This window comes from Eretmochelys imbricata, chromosome 11 (genome assembly GCF_965152235.1).
Source record: "Eretmochelys imbricata isolate rEreImb1 chromosome 11, rEreImb1.hap1, whole genome shotgun sequence".
NCBI lineage: Eukaryota > Metazoa > Chordata > Testudines > Cheloniidae > Eretmochelys > Eretmochelys imbricata.
Window position 1 is genome coordinate 55,918,409 of NC_135582.1, and position 17,577 is coordinate 55,935,985.

Sequence of the window (17,577 nt, forward strand, 5' to 3'; positions counted from 1 at the left end):
GGTGCTTTTTGCCAGCCATGAGGATTCACGTTTATTTAAACAGTTATGTAATTTAACATACGTTGATTCAGATTCCTAATTTTTACATTTTTTATTATTTTCAAAAATGGTGAATAATGTGGTGATTAATTTTTTTACTTGTGATTAGTGTCAAGCTCTATTTGGATGGAAACACATTCAAATAAAATGCACAGAAGCATTTTAATTGATTTTTATTAAATGAGCTGGAAACATAAGAAAAAACTTTATCAAAACGTGCTTTGTATTTAAAATTAACTGGTTTATTAAATAAAGGAAATATTGCAGTAGTTAGTGAATTGAACTGATTATTTCTGATCAATGCCCTTCAAGATTTTAAAACTAGTAAATCTCATCCTTTCACACTTAGGCAGGGCTACACTTGCAGTTGTAGAGCGCTGGGAGTTAAACCAGCCTTGGGAGAACACAGCAGGGAAAACGCTGCCGAGTGTTTACACTCTCAGCTGGAAGCGCACTGGCGTGGCCAGATTAGCAGCTCTTGCAACGCCACAAAGGGCAGTGCGTGGTGATAGCTATCCCACCATCCAAGTGGCTGCAACGTGCTTTTCAAATGCGGGGGGTGGGCTGGATTGTGACAGGGAGAGAGAGAGTGGGTTTTTGAGGGGCTGAGAGTGTGTCGGCATGCGGTCTTATAAGTTCAGACAGCAGCAGACCTCCCCCCGCCTCTCACTCGCTCAAAGCAAGCAGCATTCCTCAGTAATGGTTCCTTTGTCCCGGAGCAGATAAGCAGCCAACTGTCAGAAACTGAGCTTTGAAAGGGCATATCCGCATTCCTACAGCGAGGTCAAAACAATGGCAAGAGTGGCCACTTGACTTAAGGAGATTATGGGACTTTCCAGAGGTCAATCAGAGCGCAGTAATGCAACACCTCGTTCACACTGGCGCCGTGGCGCTCCAGCGGAGGCGCAGCAAACGTTATTCCACTCAGGTTGAGCACCAGCAGCGCTGTAGCCACGGAGTCAGAGCGCTCTACGTGCCTTGCCAGTGTGGTGGACGGGTAGGGAGCTAGAGTGCCCGGGGCTCCTTTATTGTGCTGTAACTCTCAAGCGTAGCCAAACCCTTAGTTTTTATTCGTAGATTGGAAGAAGAAAACAGACTTTTCTCCTTTTTCAACTCCAAATTGACTTCTTAACTTGAGTGAACTAGTCAACTGAACTAGTTGAATAAACTGAAATGAAGAAAATATTCTCTGTGCACCTGTAGAAGAGGTTACCGCTGTAGAAAGTTGGTTTAGCACTTCAGCAAACTCTGGTTTCAGGTACGTAGCCATTTTCACCATTTTCATTTCACCATTTTCGTGGTTTGACTTTCTTTAAAACTTGGCAGCAACTATGTACTACGTGATTTTTTTTTTATTTAATTTAAATGATTTTAATAGATTTAGGCCTTAACATGGGTTGTCAACTTCAAACCTAATTTTAATAGGCTTATTTTTTTTAAATAAATCTATATTTAATTTAAGTAAAAAAAAAAAAGTTATCAGTTGTTACAGTTTAACCCATTGATTTAAAACACTTCTAAAGATGATTTGCAAATGCATCTGACACACAAGAGAACTGCAGAAAAGTGTGGTGTGCTCAAAATAACAAGGGAAAATAATTAAGGGACAAAAAATAAACAGAAAAACCCTTCCTGTTTTTTTTAAAAGAAGGTCCATGAGATCCAGGCCTTTCTGGTTTGCTACTTGGAAAGATCTTTTCTGTTGTCTGTTATCATTAAACTGTAGCAGAGAAGAGTCTACCTATGGAATAATAAAGTTTAGAATAATAGAAAGCAGTTCATGTTAAAGTTCTGGAATTCTTAAATATTTTGTGTTTAAAAAAGCTTTCAAATTATGCAATATTGTAATAAATAGCACACATGCCACTTAAGTTATGGTCAGACTCCAGCCTTCACCAAGTTTCATGATCAGTGTGACATCAATGAAGAGCTTACAGGGATCTCTTTCAAAGCAGGAACTTGGTGATCCATAGGGGAAGTGATATGAAAGCTAAAAGATAAGGCAGGGTTTTAAACATGGCAAATTTAATAGAATATGCCTCTGAAAGCTCCTGCTTACTTGGGATATTTTTGCTATGCTAACACATTTGACTTGTTTTTTAAATAATCTTGCCAATTATCTATCTTTAAAAAGAAGGAAATGAACTACTCATTGTACATGTTAATTACATCATGTCTTGATGTTCTGCTGAAACAAAAATCCTTGAATTGTCGGGTTTAAATTTCTGTCCAAAATTGTCAGGCACAGTCTGTTATCAGTACCTATTCAGTTGTCATTGACTAAAATTATTAATGCCAGGCTTTGCACTGGGAACCACTGCCTGGTACTGTCAAAGTAGGAGTAGGAGACAAAATCATGCAAAGTTGAGAAGGCCCCCAAAGTGCAAAATAATGACTGAAGGAGGGAAGAGACAGAGTTAAGTGGCTCCAGGAGTAGAAGAGGAAATATTTCTACGTATATCTTAGTATCACAGTCTCAGAAAGGCAATTAGCATGATGACATGGAATTACTTCAGCAGGTAGCCTTGGGGAACCAAAATCCTTTAAAAACGTGATCATAGTGAAGGGAGAGGCAGTTCATATCTGGCCTTTGTACTCTTATCAGGGAGTGCTACCAGAAGCAGAAAATGAATATGCAGAATTACAGTATAAGCCAGCCACTTACAGTGGATCAAATTACATGCAGAAGACTAGTCTAGAATAGATGGATCTAATTATCTTACAGTTATCTTTCCAAATTGATCATATAAGCTAATGAATCATGATTAAGTCTACAATTTAGTCACAGGTATTTTTAGTAAAAGTCAAGGACAGGTCACAGGCAATAACCAAAAAGTCTAAGAATACCCCTAACTAAATCTCAGGTGCTGCGGGGGGAGGAAGGGGTGTGGTACGCCGGTGGTCACTGCTGCTTATGTGTGTGGAAGCACCCCGGGGCCCCGTTACCAGAGCCAGCTCTAGGCGCCAGTCTAGCAAGCAGGTGCCTGGGGCGGCAAACGGGAAAGGGCGGCACTGAGGCGGCTTTCGGCGGAGCGGCAGCTCCCCCACTTATCTCTTCAGCAGCATTTTCCTTCGCCGCTTGGGGCAGCAAAAAAGGTAGAGCCAGCCCTTCCCGCCACCACTGCACCAGGCAGGGGGCAGCCCAAGGCTCTACCGCCACTGCTCCTGGACCCGGTGCTCTGGGGCAGCACCTGGAACCAGTTGCCTGGGACTGCTGGAGCAGCTGCCAGTGCGGCTGGTCCCAGGGCCACCCCAGCTGCTCCGGCAGCCCTGGGGTCAGCTATGCTTGCAGCTGCAGAAGTCATGGAGTCCGTGACCTCTGTGAAAGACTCGCAGCTTTAATCATAATGCATTGTCTAACTTGCTTTCTCCAACCAATCATGATGTGTGTCAATAGACTGTACAGTAACATGGTGATGGGCCCATGGGAAGTGCACGTAGGTAGTTGCATAGTTAAAGGAACGCTTAACTTGAATGTTTTTAAATTGACCAATAACTGTTCTGTTAGGATTTTTCCCAATCTATTTTTAAAAGAAAATTCTTTTTAAAAATGTGTGCAAGTTTCCTGCTTCACCGTTGTGTTTATAGGGTTCATTTCAGAAAGGGAGATACTAACTATTCAGGGAAAATCATTGAAATTCACCAGACCCAAAGTGCTCACATGTGCACAAAATAAACACGCTGAAGAACAGAGTTTGCCATCTTTTTGCTACAGTAATCCTGTGTAATACAAGTAACTATAGTAGATATAACATTTTCAGATGATGACTTTCCAGTTTCCCTTCAAAGTGCTGTGTTCTGTAACTGAATATGGCAAGAACTAATGCTTGAGTGAAGTTGCACTTGCATTGTGGGTGTGTAGGGGCAAAGAACTGAGGCCACAATAAACACTTGCCTCATATAGTTCTCGTAACAATCCTAAAATGGTAACCATAAAGCTTTTTTAAATAATCTTCACTAAAATAAAGCTAGGAAGAGCGAAGAAGCTCTTCTTCTAGAGCTAGGAAGAGCGAAGATATTTTACAGTAATCATATGGTTCTGGAGGTTGTCAGATATTGAGGTCTCAGTTGAAATGAGTTGTGATTGATAAAGGTTTGCTACGCAACTATTGTAATTACTGTCTCACACTACTCAGAGGAGCTCCAGGATGAAATAGTGTGACTTTTGTAGGTTGTAAGTCATAGGCCTGGATGGCAGTGTGTGAGGAGGCTTTTTCACTACTTTGATCACCTGTAGAGAAGAAAGATGGCCCAGTAATTATGATTAGGGTGGTAGTCTGGGATTCAGGAGACCCAAGTTCAATTCTTTGCTCTGCCTAAAATTTCCTGTGATTTTAAGCAAGTCGGCTTCAGTTCCTCATCTGTAAAATGGGGATAATACTACATCCTGTCTCCACAGGGGTGCTGTGAGGATAAATACATTTAAAAAGACTGAGGCACTCAATACTATGATCATAAAGGCCATACAAGTATCTAAAATGAAGGCTTTAAAGCCAATCTCAAAATATGTGGTGGTGGTGGTGTTAATTTTTTTTAATAGGTAGTACAATAGAACCTTAGAGTTATGAATACCTCAGGAATTGAGATTGTTCGTAACTCTGAACAAAACATTACTCGTTCAAAAGTTTACAACTGAATGTTGACTTAATATAGCTTTGAAACTTTACTATGCAGAAAAATGCTGCTTTTAACCATCTTTATTTAAATAAAACAAGGACAGAAACAGTTTCCATGCTTTGTCAAATTTTCTTATAAGCTCTCCTTTTATTTTTAGTAGTTTACATTTAACACAGTACGGTACTATAATTTGTCTTTTTTTTTTTTTTGGTCTCTGCTGCTGCCTGATTGTGTAGTTCCAGTTCCAAATGAGGTGTGTGGTTGACTGGTCAGTTCGTAACTCCAGTGTTTGTAACTCTGAGGTTCTGTTGTATATCTGTTGGGGCAATGAGGTGGTAGTGGTGGCTATAGCTTGTACCCTTTAATTTGGAAACAGATATATATGTATATATTATACACCATAATTGTTAGGAACTTGCTAGATCAAGGCCTAAAGTCCCATTTTCAAAAGTGATTTTTTGCATGTAGGATCCTGAAGTCATTTTTGAAAAATTTTCCTGAAGTCATTGGAGCTAATCACTTGCTTAAGTGCTTAGATGGATCAGAGCCTTACTGTCTTGTATAACTGGACATAAAATTTATTTAGCACTAACTATCTGTAAGTCTTGTGATATATATATTTGAAGATTTTGTTAGTGTTTCGTATTCTTAAACTGCAGCAACAGAGGCATGTAAGAATTAAACACACATCCAAGACAGTGCTGCCTTTCAGCCTATTTTTTTCCGTGAAATAATTAAACATGTACAACAGTTCCTGCTACTGATAAGAAAATAAAAATATCTCCATTACTTTTTATGGTTAGTGGCAACATTCACGAGTCTAGTTCAGCATTGAGAAAAAACTCTTTTCTATCATCTAGAGTAGGAAAACCCAATCAGATAGTCATTCTGAAGTGACCATCTAACTCAAGGAACTGCTTTAAATCTGTATTGCTCTGTTAATTCAGACAAATTACTTAGTTTTATTACACTGGAAAAACAATATTATTTACAGCACATATGTTTTTATGGTTCACATTCTTAAATAACACATGAGCACTAAGCTTTTGATAGAGCATTATTAGACAATAGAATATTGACACTTTACACTTCCGAAAGTTTCAACACTACAAGACTAAAAAAAGTATGCTTCCACACACCATATGTAAATTATTGTCTCCCAAGTATTTTCCTAAGTAAATAAATATTCTTTTCTCACTTCACCAATTATTTCACCCTCTACACGTTTTTCACTGACACCTCCTACTTTTTATCTTAAGCTTAAATGTTAGCAAAATAAGTGTTCCAGAAAATTGTAACTTTTTAACTCCTCAGTTACACTTCCAAGTCCATCTGCACAGAACCCACATTTGCCATACCAAATGGATAATTATGTCTGAAAATACTAATTTGTGGATGTAAATGTTGCTGAAGCCTGCGCAAAATTTTCTTTTCTGGTAGCTGGCTTTACTCTTCTTAAATTTTAGAGGTGGTGAGGTTATCTGGTGATTGGGGTGCTGTAAAAACAAGGTAAGTGCTAGATACCCAAATGGTGTAGCTCCATCAAATGACCTAGGGTTTGTTTTTGTTTTTGTTTGGAGCGGGGGATGTTCCCACAGTAAAGGGTAGGAAACCGCAAACTTCATTTTTTCTTATCTGAAAGTATGCTCTATTAGGATCTAGAAATTTGACTAATTCTAAGAGAAATAATTCTGGTCTGCTGGACAATATTGTGACAGTTTTAACAGCAGTAATAGATACCTGTTTTACAGTACTCCTAACGTGATCTTTGGGGCCTTTCAGAACTCTTGGTTATAATTTTACCAATTATCTATATATAGGAATTCATAAATGAGCCTCGGAGTGGCGTTGTTTCTAGAGGAAGCTGGTAATAAGACCAACCCCATAAATTGTCCTTTTAATGACTCTTGCGCAGTGCACATGTTGCTGGTTTATATATGGAAGACTTTGAGACTCTAATGATCAATATGCACAGCTGCTTGTGGAAGAAAGAACTTGAAACAATCAAAAACATAGCTTGCAGTTATTGTGGTGTTTGAGTATAGCTCTAAGGGGGTCATATACTCGGATTAATTATGGGTAATTTTTAGGTAGCTGGGGTAGTTTTCTTTAATTAAAATAAAATTTAACAGCTATATGTAGTGATTTGGGCTAACAGATTGCTGTCTGGGTTCATTTAAGATCAGTTTTCTGTGTGCTGGAACACTTTGCCTTTCAAATACTTCACAGTTTAATCTTTTTAAATGTTCATGGCATGTTTAGTTATGCATAAATGCTTCCTACATGTTCTAGGTCAGGGGTCTCAAACTCAAATGACCACGAGGGCCACAGGAGGACTAGTGCATTGGCCCAAGGGCTGCATCACTGACACACACCCCTCTGCCCCCACCCTGCCCCCATTCCACCCCTTCCCTGCCCCCATTCTAACCCCTCCCCGAAGTCTGCAACCCAACCCCACCTAACACGTTATCACTTGTTACATTCCCGTACTCCAGTATAGGTGATGGAAACCAAATTTTGTTTTCTTCTGAACCTATTTTAGTTCGTCAGCCTGAATCATAAGTTGTAATTTTGCAGTCAGTGTTAACATTGTATCTGTTTTGGAGGTGCTCAAGGACTCAGACAGGAACTCCCCATTGAGCCCTCTTAACCCTATTCTGTCTCCCAATCTGTTCTCCCTGTCCTCCTCCTCCACCCATCTTGTGCCTTTGTACTCCTGGGGAGATTTGCAGACCAGTTTGTCAATTTTCCATGTTGGAATAAGCTGTGTGTACAGACAAACCCCCCCATTGCATTGAAAGGTGTTAGAATTTATACATACTTTAGTATTCTAGTATTTTATATATATGAACACATGACTCTTGTGTGGAGCATATAGAAGCTCAGATCTGAGCATATTTTCTTTGATAAAAATAGGGCCTGATGGTAAAAACAAAATAATTTGAGAGCTGCTGCTGTAAATAAATTGAAAATTTGGAACAGAATAGATAGACATGTTTTTATGCTTGGTACTTGTAAGCTCCTCTCTTCCATGTATTGAGACATCTACGTACTAATATAATTAATTCATTAGGAGTTGTTTGTTTTTCAGTTGAGTATTTATTGATCCTGATTTTAAATAATTTTATGGTGGTTAATGCCAGGTGCTGGAACTTCAGAAATGAAGCAGATTGACATGGGTGATTTGGTGAGGTTATATTGGCTTCAAGTTATGATCACAGGTGACTTAAACTGTTTATCCTCTCAAAAAAAGGTACCAGTCAATACTAACCACTACTGTTAGAGATGCATGACTTGCATTTCAAAGGAATGTACTAGTAGCACTGTATGTGATAATCACATGAAAAAAGATCACAAGGCTGGCGAAAGGATTATGATCACGCTTTAGACATGAATTTCCTTGTAGGAATATTTTAGTCTTGATCACATTTCAAAGAAAAGGGAGAGTTTTGAAGTCCCTTTGCTTTACGAGATAGACTGACTCTGATTGTAAACAAAAAAATTTTGATCTCAAAGAGCCTTCAGCATTAATAGATTTAAACGTGCTATCCTTTGTTAGACATTCTCTTCAGTTGTATATTAAATTTTCAAAACAAATAATTATTGAGGAATTTGTTTTTATTTTTGCAAAGATTCCAGCTTAAGCAGAATGTGATTGCCCACCTCTTTCACAGATTGGAGAAACGTGAGAGCCCATCTTTCCTTATCCTCCAGTCCCTCCATTGGCTTCCTGCCTGCCTTTGCTGCTTGTTCAAGACCTTGGATCTAATCTTCAAATTTAACAGGTCTTGACTACATTAGCGGGATTGGGGCTGAGCTTCAGTTGGTGTAAATCCATTTACGTCAATTGAGCTATGCTGATTTACCTCACCTGAGGATCTAGACCATTCTGATACACTTGTGCTTCTCTGGCTCAAAGCAGATTACAAAGTCCAGAATGAAGCATGTGAGAGCCAGAGATAAAGCTTTCTTGGTTAAAGGGTTACAAGTGTGAAATCAGCGTCTAAAGGAAATCACAGTAACACAAAATGTGACCACACTACAAGGCCTTCCTCTTTGATAAAACCTTTCCACTATACCCAGAATGACATTTATAACAGCTTATTTCTTCCTCACCACCTTCGCTCCCCAAAAGAATACCCCAAGCAAAGCTTTCTGTAAATGGAGAGGGTAGAAGAGCCAAAGAAGCCTGCTAGAGGCATCACTTTTGCCAGTATCTTAACCTGAGAAAGTGCTTGGACATTATGATGGTGGACACGAATACAAAACCTTAAATAGATGAGTGTATATATAGGGTATTAATGACACTTTTAAATGATTCTATGAGTCAGAAAGTTGGCTATGTGAAAATTACCCTGTCATAAATATAAAGGGAAGGGTAAACCCCTTTGAAATCCCTCCTGGCCAGGGGAAAGCTCCTCTCACCTGTAAAGGGTTAAGAAGCTAAAGGTAACCTCGCTGGCACCTGACCAAAATGACCAATGAGGAGACAAGATACTTTCAAAAGCTGGGAGGAGGGAGAGAAACAAAGGGTCTGTGTGTCTGTCTATATGCTGGTTTCTGCCGGGGATAGACCAGGAATGGAGTCTTAGAACTTTTAGTAAGTAATCTAGCTAGGTACGTGTTAGATTATGATTTCTTTAAATGGCTGAGAAAAGAATTGTGCTGAATAGAATAACTATTTCTGTCTGTGTATCTTTTTGTTAACTTAAGGTTTTGCCTAGAGGGGTTCTCTATGTTTTTGAATCTAAGTACCCTGTAAGATATCTACCATCCTGATTTTACAGGGGGGATTTCTTTATTTCTATTTACTTCTATTTTTATTAAAAGTCTTCTTGTAAGAAAACTGAATGCTTTTTCATTGTTCTCAGATCCAAGGGTTTGGGTGTGTGGTCACCTATGCAAATTGGTGAGGCTTTTTATCCAACATTTCCCAGGAAAGGGGGGGTGCAAGTGTTGGGAGGATTGTTCATTGTTCTTAAGATCCAAGGGTCTGGGTCTGTAGTCACCTAGGCAAATTGGTGAGGCTTTTTACCAAACCTTGCCCAGGAAGTGGGGTGCAAGGTTTTGGGAAGTATTTTGGGGGGAAAGATGCGTCCAAACAGCTCTTCGCCAGTAACCAGTATTAGTTTGGTGGTGGTAGCGGCCAATCCAAGGACAACGGGTGGAATATTTTGTACCTTGGGGAAGTTTTGACCTAAGCTGGTAAAGATAAGCTTAGGAGGTTTTTCATGCAGGTCCCCACATCTGTACCCTAGAGTTCAGAGTGGGGGAGGAACCTTGACATACCCATCTTATTGATTGATCTGATCTCTGTGGGTCAGATTGGTCTCAGTGCAGGGGTGGGGTGTGAAGACAGATTGTTCCTCTCTCAGGGTTGCTGGAGGTGGTTCTGGGTATTTGACCAGATGACTAAAAAATTGACAGGCATTTGATTAAATGACAGAGCATATTGTCATTCTAGACAGGTGATGGAACAGATGTTTTATAAAAATCCAGCTACAATTTATTATGAAGTTCTAACCAAAATTTTATTGGAACCAAAATCTGGAATCCCATTCTAATGCAGAAGCATCTTCCTCACTTCTAAACCCAGAGCTAATGGGAGCTCTCGTGAGGTTGAATCTTCACCTTTCACATCTGTGGGGTTAGGAAGGGGGTAGGAATGAGCTTTTTCAGGGATTTCTGTGCACATGCATGCTCTGCAGTAGGCCACCAGAATATCTTCAGGGTTTGCTGCATTGTGCTCTGGCAGGGCATGTCTTTATGTTCTGCAACTAGATGATGGAAAGCTCAACTGTCAGGACTCCTGTTTGCAAAACTCCTTCTGTGGGTCTGGAAGCTTCCAGCACTACTTTTCCTTTCTTAGCACAAGGCAGAACAGAAGATGAGAGAGGTTCTGTTACTCTAATCCTCATCTAGGACTCAGTCCTTCACAATCAGGAAAGTTTCAAAGCTTTGTATATAAAATGTCACTTCATGCTGAGTCCCTGATCTCAGGGACTTCTGTGTCAGTGCTACAAGGCTCATACCAAGGTTTATCAGGGTCACCGGGCTAAATTATTCTGTGGGCACTATCAAGTAAAATTATCACTGTGGTTGCATACAACTTTGTATCTTTGTGCTGGTCGGTGCCCCATATCTCCTCATAAATGACAGTGAAACATATCCTGTGATGGAAGGTGCTATGGTATAGATGTGCATTCATAAATATGTGCAATATAATTACCGTTTTTGTCATTTACCATTATTTAAATGCAGATATTTTTCTTAACCTCATCACTGTATGGATGTTATAAACACTTTGAATTTCTGCTATGAGTTTTCAAGGAGCTACTTTTTTATAGGCTATACAAATATAAATACATGAGCGGAGGCTTTTATAGAAAATACTAGAGGGTGTGGTTATGTGTGGGTTTTTTGTTTGTTTTTTTTTTTAGTTCAGAATTTTATTGATTTAAAGCTTTTTTTTTTATCAAAGATAAGATTTACATACAGTTACAGAGATGGTTGCATTGGAAATATTTAAATAGCACTTTTTTTTCTTCATTTTAAGTGTTTTGTTTTGTGTTTCTCATAGGAAACAGAGATGAAGGTACACATGCACACAAAATTTTGCCTCATTTGTTTGCTGACATTTATCTTTCATCAGTGCAATCATTGCCATGAAGATGGACATGACCATAGCGCTGAAGAGAGCCATGTACACAACCATAATGACTATCAGATCTCGGAGGCACCATATCTCCAGAATGGAGGAGCGGAATCTGCACCAAGTAAACTTTCAGTGCTGGAAGCTGAAAATGAACAAAAATACTACATTCAAAAACTTTTTGACCATTATGGTCAAAATGGAAGATTGTCATTTTTTGGTCTCGAAAAACTGCTAACAAGTCTTGGTCTTGGAGAGTTAAAAGTAGTGGAGATTAATCATGAGGATATTGGCCATGATCATGTTTCCCACTTGGATGCTTTAGAAGTACAAGAAGGAAAGCATTCTCATTCTCATAACCATCCTCATTCTCATAGCCACTCAGGTCCAGAAAACCAAACTGTGAATGGTGTATCTACAAAGAGAAACCATAAATGTGACCCTGAAAAAGACACAGTAGAGTCATCTGTGAAACCTGCCATTAAACATGTTCGTGACAACAATCGTCGCCACCACCATCAGCGTCATCTGCATCATCACCTTGACCCTAATGGTACTACTCATACTCATACTCATAACGATTCAGTCACTCAGAGTGAACATGGAGAGCCAAGCCATGAACCTTCAACAGAGACAAACACTACCCAGGAACAACCTGAGAGAAAACTACAGAAACATAAGAAGAGACGAAAGGGAAAGAAATTCAGTGAGACATCAGTAGATACTGCACAAGGTTTTGCTCAAGACCATGATCCAGGTGATCAATATGAGCACAATCATGTTCATAAACATGATCATGTACATGATGCATCTCACTCACATGTACACATTCACGAACATGATAATGACCAAGCCACCGGTCATGGACACCAAGATCCTAATCCAGGTAATGAAGATGGACATCGCCATACCAGCAAGCGTGAAGCTCCTCATAAACGGATTAGTGTAAGAAAACATGCTATCTTTTCAACGCATAGTCACAAGGATCACAGTGAGGATGAACATCAGCATGAAGAGGTGAGTCCAGACCAGAACTGGTATGCACACAATTATTATTGTGATACCATAAGAAGAGTAGTACTCACAGATAAAACTAGTACTAATAAATGGGTATGACTGTTATACACAATCTAAGTAACAGTATAAAAGCACTAAGAAGTTTACTACTACAGTTTTACCCCAACTCCATGATTTTCCATCCCGTTTTGTCTTTACTCTGTATCTCCTCTGTCTCCACATTGATGAGATGCTTCAAATATCCTAAATGCTAAGTATATTGCATTTCATGTATTTAGAATTATTTTTTCTTACACAGATTTCATAAGTATCATTTTACAGTTTTGCACCTCTTCCTGAATCTCTTGCATCTTTAATGATTTTCAAAGACCTTTTTGATGTTGAAAAAATCTCTCTCTCCTCTACCTGTCCCCAACATCAATCTTTATGGTCATAAACTATGATGATGAAGTGAAGTAGATGTGTCACTAAATAAAAGTCTAGCTTCTATACTATGTACTGTATAGTTGTCTCTTCACACTTCTACCCTTTTTCATTTTTGCTTCTTTACCTCTCCCCAAAGGCTATTATCTCTTCCATTCCCATTTAATCCTCAATGTTAATCTTTGTCCCTTAATTCTCAAAAAAAGGATAGTGTGTTTTATTGATTTAAAGTACTAAACAGAACAATGTAATATATTGGACTGTATAATCAATTTTAGGATTACATTTAAAGTGAAAACACCAAACAGGTGCAGCAGGGAGTTGAGAAATGATGGGATTCTTATTTCAGGGTTATCCTCTCTTCCCCATGGCAGGCATTGTTTGTACTGCTGTTTTTCATTAATCTTCCCATGTAATTGAAAAATATGACATTTATTGGCAGTGACATTAAGTACTACTGAACATTGGAGGCTGTATATTATGTATAGTTTCACAGCCTCTTTTTAATTTTATTATTTTTCCTGGTTTAGTATATACCCGTGTTTCAAAGGTGACAAGTTATTGGTCAACATTTCTCCCTTTTCTGTGCAAACCTTCAGAATGAATTTCTAAGCAGCAGACAAACTCTTTAATTTTTTACAACTGCATATATTCTTCAGTGAAATCACTATTACATGTTTAATTTGTTGCATAAATTGCTTTCAGTGTTTAAATGTCACTCAGCTACTGCGGTACTATGGTCTTGGAACCAACTCTCCAATATCTCCTGACTTGTTTACGTACCTGTGCCCTGCATTGCTGTATCAGATTGACAGAAGACTTTGTATTGAGCATTATGATGATTTGCTGGTTGAAGACATGAAGAAAGATAAAAGTGAAGCAGCTACAAATAAGGATAAAATAGGTGCATCAGGTAAGATAGTCTTCATATGCTGTTAAAAAATGTTTTGTCTCTGTTGTTTATTTTATTTGTATTATCGTAGTGCCTACGAGCCCCGGTCATGGACCAGGACCGCGTTGTGCTAAGTGCTATACAAATTCAGAAAACAGACAAATCCATACATCGGGAATTCAGTGGGTTTTTTAAATTATTAGTAGTGTTTCATTCTATTTGAATATTGATTCATAAGACTTAAGGTAGATTTCACAGTAAAAGAATGGTTGAAACTTGTTAACTGATCTTGTTTTGTAAATGAAAATTGAGATAAATACACTTTCAGACTTAGGGGAAGTAGCAGTTGAGAGGAAATGTGGCTGGAGTGCAGTTGTGTTCTCTTGCTGCCATGATAAACTGTTGAGCCCCTCCACCTCCCCAATATACTCTCATATCGGGGCATGAGGGTATCTAGGACACGTGTGGTCCAGTGGCCACTGCTGATGGGAAAATCTCTGATCAGTAGCGTACAGGCGCATTCACACCCTGATGTGGTGCACGCATAGGGACACACATCTCCAAGAACTCCAGGTACTGTACAAGGAAATTAACCTCTCCTTCCACTTCAGTTCTAGCGTTGATCTTATTTTGCAAAATCAACAATTTTGGTGCAGCAAGGTAGGAGAATTTAATTGAGGGTTTCTGGTTACAGTTTATACTTCTGTGATTTAATATAATTTCATAGTATCAAAATAAAATTTTTCCTTTAATTTCACTGCCGCTGTTTTTGTAATACGTGTTAGAGAATTCCCCAATGAGATTCCTCAACAGCATTTTTTTTAATTCTTCATTTTATCTTGAGGGGAAAAAAAATATAGGCTTTTCTTTCCTTTTTTTTGAAGTTAAGCTAAATAGCCTTTTTCTAATGGGTTTTAAAAGTAAATACTTTAAAGTTGTAATCTGTTGTTTTGATATCCTGACAAGGATTGTATTTTTAATTAGGGCTTACTGTGGCCATTATCCATGTAGTCTAATGGAACTGTAGTGTCTCTAGTAGGCATAATTATTATTTAAAAAAACTTGGGGAAAATTGTTTTGCTTTGAAAATAAAGATATTGTCAGAGTCACAGGGCCTGGGCTACAGACATGCCAGATCTCGCAAATTGATCACGAGAGTCGCAATTTCTGTGTAAAATTAAGAGCTAGTCTACACTGGCAATGCTAAAGTGCTGCCGCAGGAATGTTTTAACGTGCCTTGTGTGATCACGGCACAGTGCTGGGAGAGAAAACCACCTCAATGGGGGGTGTAGCTCCCCGCTCTGGGAGCACTGTTTCCAGTGTCGCTTTATAGCGCCTCAACTTGCTGCGCTCAGGGGTGTTTTTTCACATCTCAAATGTCAGAATTAAATCCTAACATTTGAGAATGAGGCTTAATTTTACTTAGAAATACTGTCAGCCACCCTGGGCATGGCAACGGTTCCTGCTGTCAGTTTCCAGGGCTTTCTCAGTGAGCATGGGGTGGTGGGGCCAGGCTCCTGCTGTCAAGCCCCGGGCAACTTCTCCCCTACCAGCCTGGGAAGTGAGAGAGGAGACCCCACTGCAGCCTTCCCAGGCTTGGGGAAGATGAAGGACCCTAAGAAGCAGAGGTGAGGCTGGGAAGGCTGTACTACGGCAGGGGAGGCTGTATTGATGATAGATTCTGAGCAGATGGGGTAAGTGCTGGGAGGGTGAACTGAGGGTGGTGAGAGTCGCTAGGGTAGGGAGGCTGAACCGATGGGGTGGTGATAGGGGCTGGGAGACTGAACTGAGGGGGGTTGGGTGGGGACAGAACTGATGGGATCTGTGGGACAGAATTATTTGCTGGCAGAAGACAAATGTGGGGGTGAGAGCTCCTGCAGCAGGGGCCAAAATCAACTTATACAGTACATGGGGAGTGGGCAACGCTAATTGTCACGTGCACACACCCTGGGGAGCTCAAAAATCAATAGACTGACCTAAAAAAACAGATGTCATGATCTTTGGGCCAATCTCTTGATTTTTGGGGGTCCAACTCATGATTGTCAATCTCCTGAAGTTGGCAATACTGGTCTATGTCCCAGCTGGTAACCAGTCTCTTGGGAGCGACCTTCTAGCAGGCCTGACCCCAAAGACCCACACAGGTTCCACGGGGCAGGCCCATGGCCTCCAAGACTGGGCCTTTGGCACCAGCCACTCTATGGCTCTCTGCAGCAAATCCAGCCAAGCCATAATCCTGGGGAGTTTTTGTATTGTACCCCTCAGTATTTGCAACTACACAGGTCACCTTTCCAGAACAAGGTAGCCATTTTATTAGTCACCTGGCCACAGAATCTGAAAGTCCTTAGGTTAGCACAGAGAGGCAAAAGTTAAGCTGTAGTCCATCCTGGCCAGCCCAGTGCCATGGTGACGCAGCCAACCTGTAAAGAACTCCATTTCTGGCTCGCTCCCTCTGTCTCCCTTTGTCTCCTCAGGTCTGTGCCCCTGAATTCCTCCAAAAAGGCTGCCCTTTTCCAGTCACCTCATGCCTTGTTCTCCAACTCAGTTTGTATGTCCCACCTGCTGGGGTTTCCTCTTTTTAGGTGTTCATTGTTCAGTCCTTTGGGGCTTTCCTTTGTCATGCTGGACTCTGTTGATTTGGGTTGGTTTGAGTTCTTTAATGACCCTCTTCATTCCACCCAGACAGCAAGGTGACATCAACACACCTACTGTCTTCTGTGCTGTTCTAGGGGCAGTTTTAACGCTTTTGCACCCACATCGTAGCAGTGCAGAGGGAAACAGAGGCACGTTTGGGATTCTTAAAAGTGTTACAGATTATTCCCACTTTGTCACAGTTACAAGTAGTGAATGTTGGTTAGTAGTTTGCAGGTGCTTATTAGCATGGTAGAAAAAATCAGGCTTGTATTAATTATGTCCTGATAGATGTTGTTAATTGTTGGGAAGAGTGCCCTTCTAGTCATTATTTTTAATGACTGCAGCATCATTAAGAAACGTTTACTTGTTCTATATAAATCTCCCATAGTGACACAGCTACTACCTCATTAACTTGGTTCAAAGATTGCTGTAAACCAAATGCTATACGGTGGGTGTGGTAGTAGATTGTTTCACAGGGTAGGCTCATTTTAGTCAGAGTTGACCCTAGCTTAATTCTCGAGGGTTTGTGAAAAGGCCGCTAAGCATTTTCTACCAATTACAATGTTGAGACAGTGTAGAAAACTGTCATCTTATACATGCTTTGAGCCAAGCTAATTAGAAAGCTTCCACAGATGAGTGCTTCTTTTTGAAAGTATTTTCTATTTCAATAATGAGAGAGGGAGCTGATGAATAACTAAGCTTGAAGACCTTTACCGTTTTGAGTGACCTAATTTGCAAAATAAGTGAATCTCATTGCAGACATTTAGCACTTCTTATGGCATCTGATATCTTAAGTATAAATAAAACATTTACCAGTTGAATGTAATGGTCTGTGAATTGCTGGTTTGGGGTTGTCTGAAAACAAACTCCTTGTTTGTAAAACTGTTTGGCCTTGAGGCAGGGCAACTTGATTAGATAATGATGTATGTTCTTTATCTGTAGTAAATCCATTTATGTTATCCCACTAATTAGAGTTAAGTTTTACCAGATGGTATGGTGGCTGGTACCTTTATGAATAAATACATAAAGCACAAAATAAGAAATCTTCAGTACTTAGGGATAACTTTATTCTGTAGGTAAAGGGTAATAGGTTTTGTACTAAAATAAATCCCTGTCATAATTACTTTAGCTAAACTGATATAAACATTCTGAAAGTGATACAAATATGTGCCCAGTATGCAGGGATACACTGTTGTTGTTTTTTTAAACTGTTTAGCCAAATATCTGAAAAGAATGTATAGACAAGTCCTTACTATGCTATTTGTAAGTTACAGTGAATGGTCCTCATTAGGGTTGATTTCAGAGG

The 17,577-nt window shown here is 39.7% G+C and overlaps 1 protein-coding gene across 4 annotated transcripts in view; it reads left to right on the plus strand.

Moving 5' to 3' along the window:
• Positions 1-17,577, plus strand: part of SLC39A10 (solute carrier family 39 member 10) — a 77,440-nt gene that overhangs the window by 12,217 nt on the left and 47,646 nt on the right. For all 4 annotated transcript variants that reach the window (XM_077829800.1, XM_077829803.1, XM_077829802.1 and 1 more), the window contains 2 exons: positions 11,237-12,325; positions 13,454-13,661. In XM_077829800.1, the coding sequence (XP_077685926.1) occupies positions 11,237-12,325; positions 13,454-13,661 (1,297 nt within the window). The remainder of the gene's footprint in view (positions 1-11,236; positions 12,326-13,453; positions 13,662-17,577) is intronic.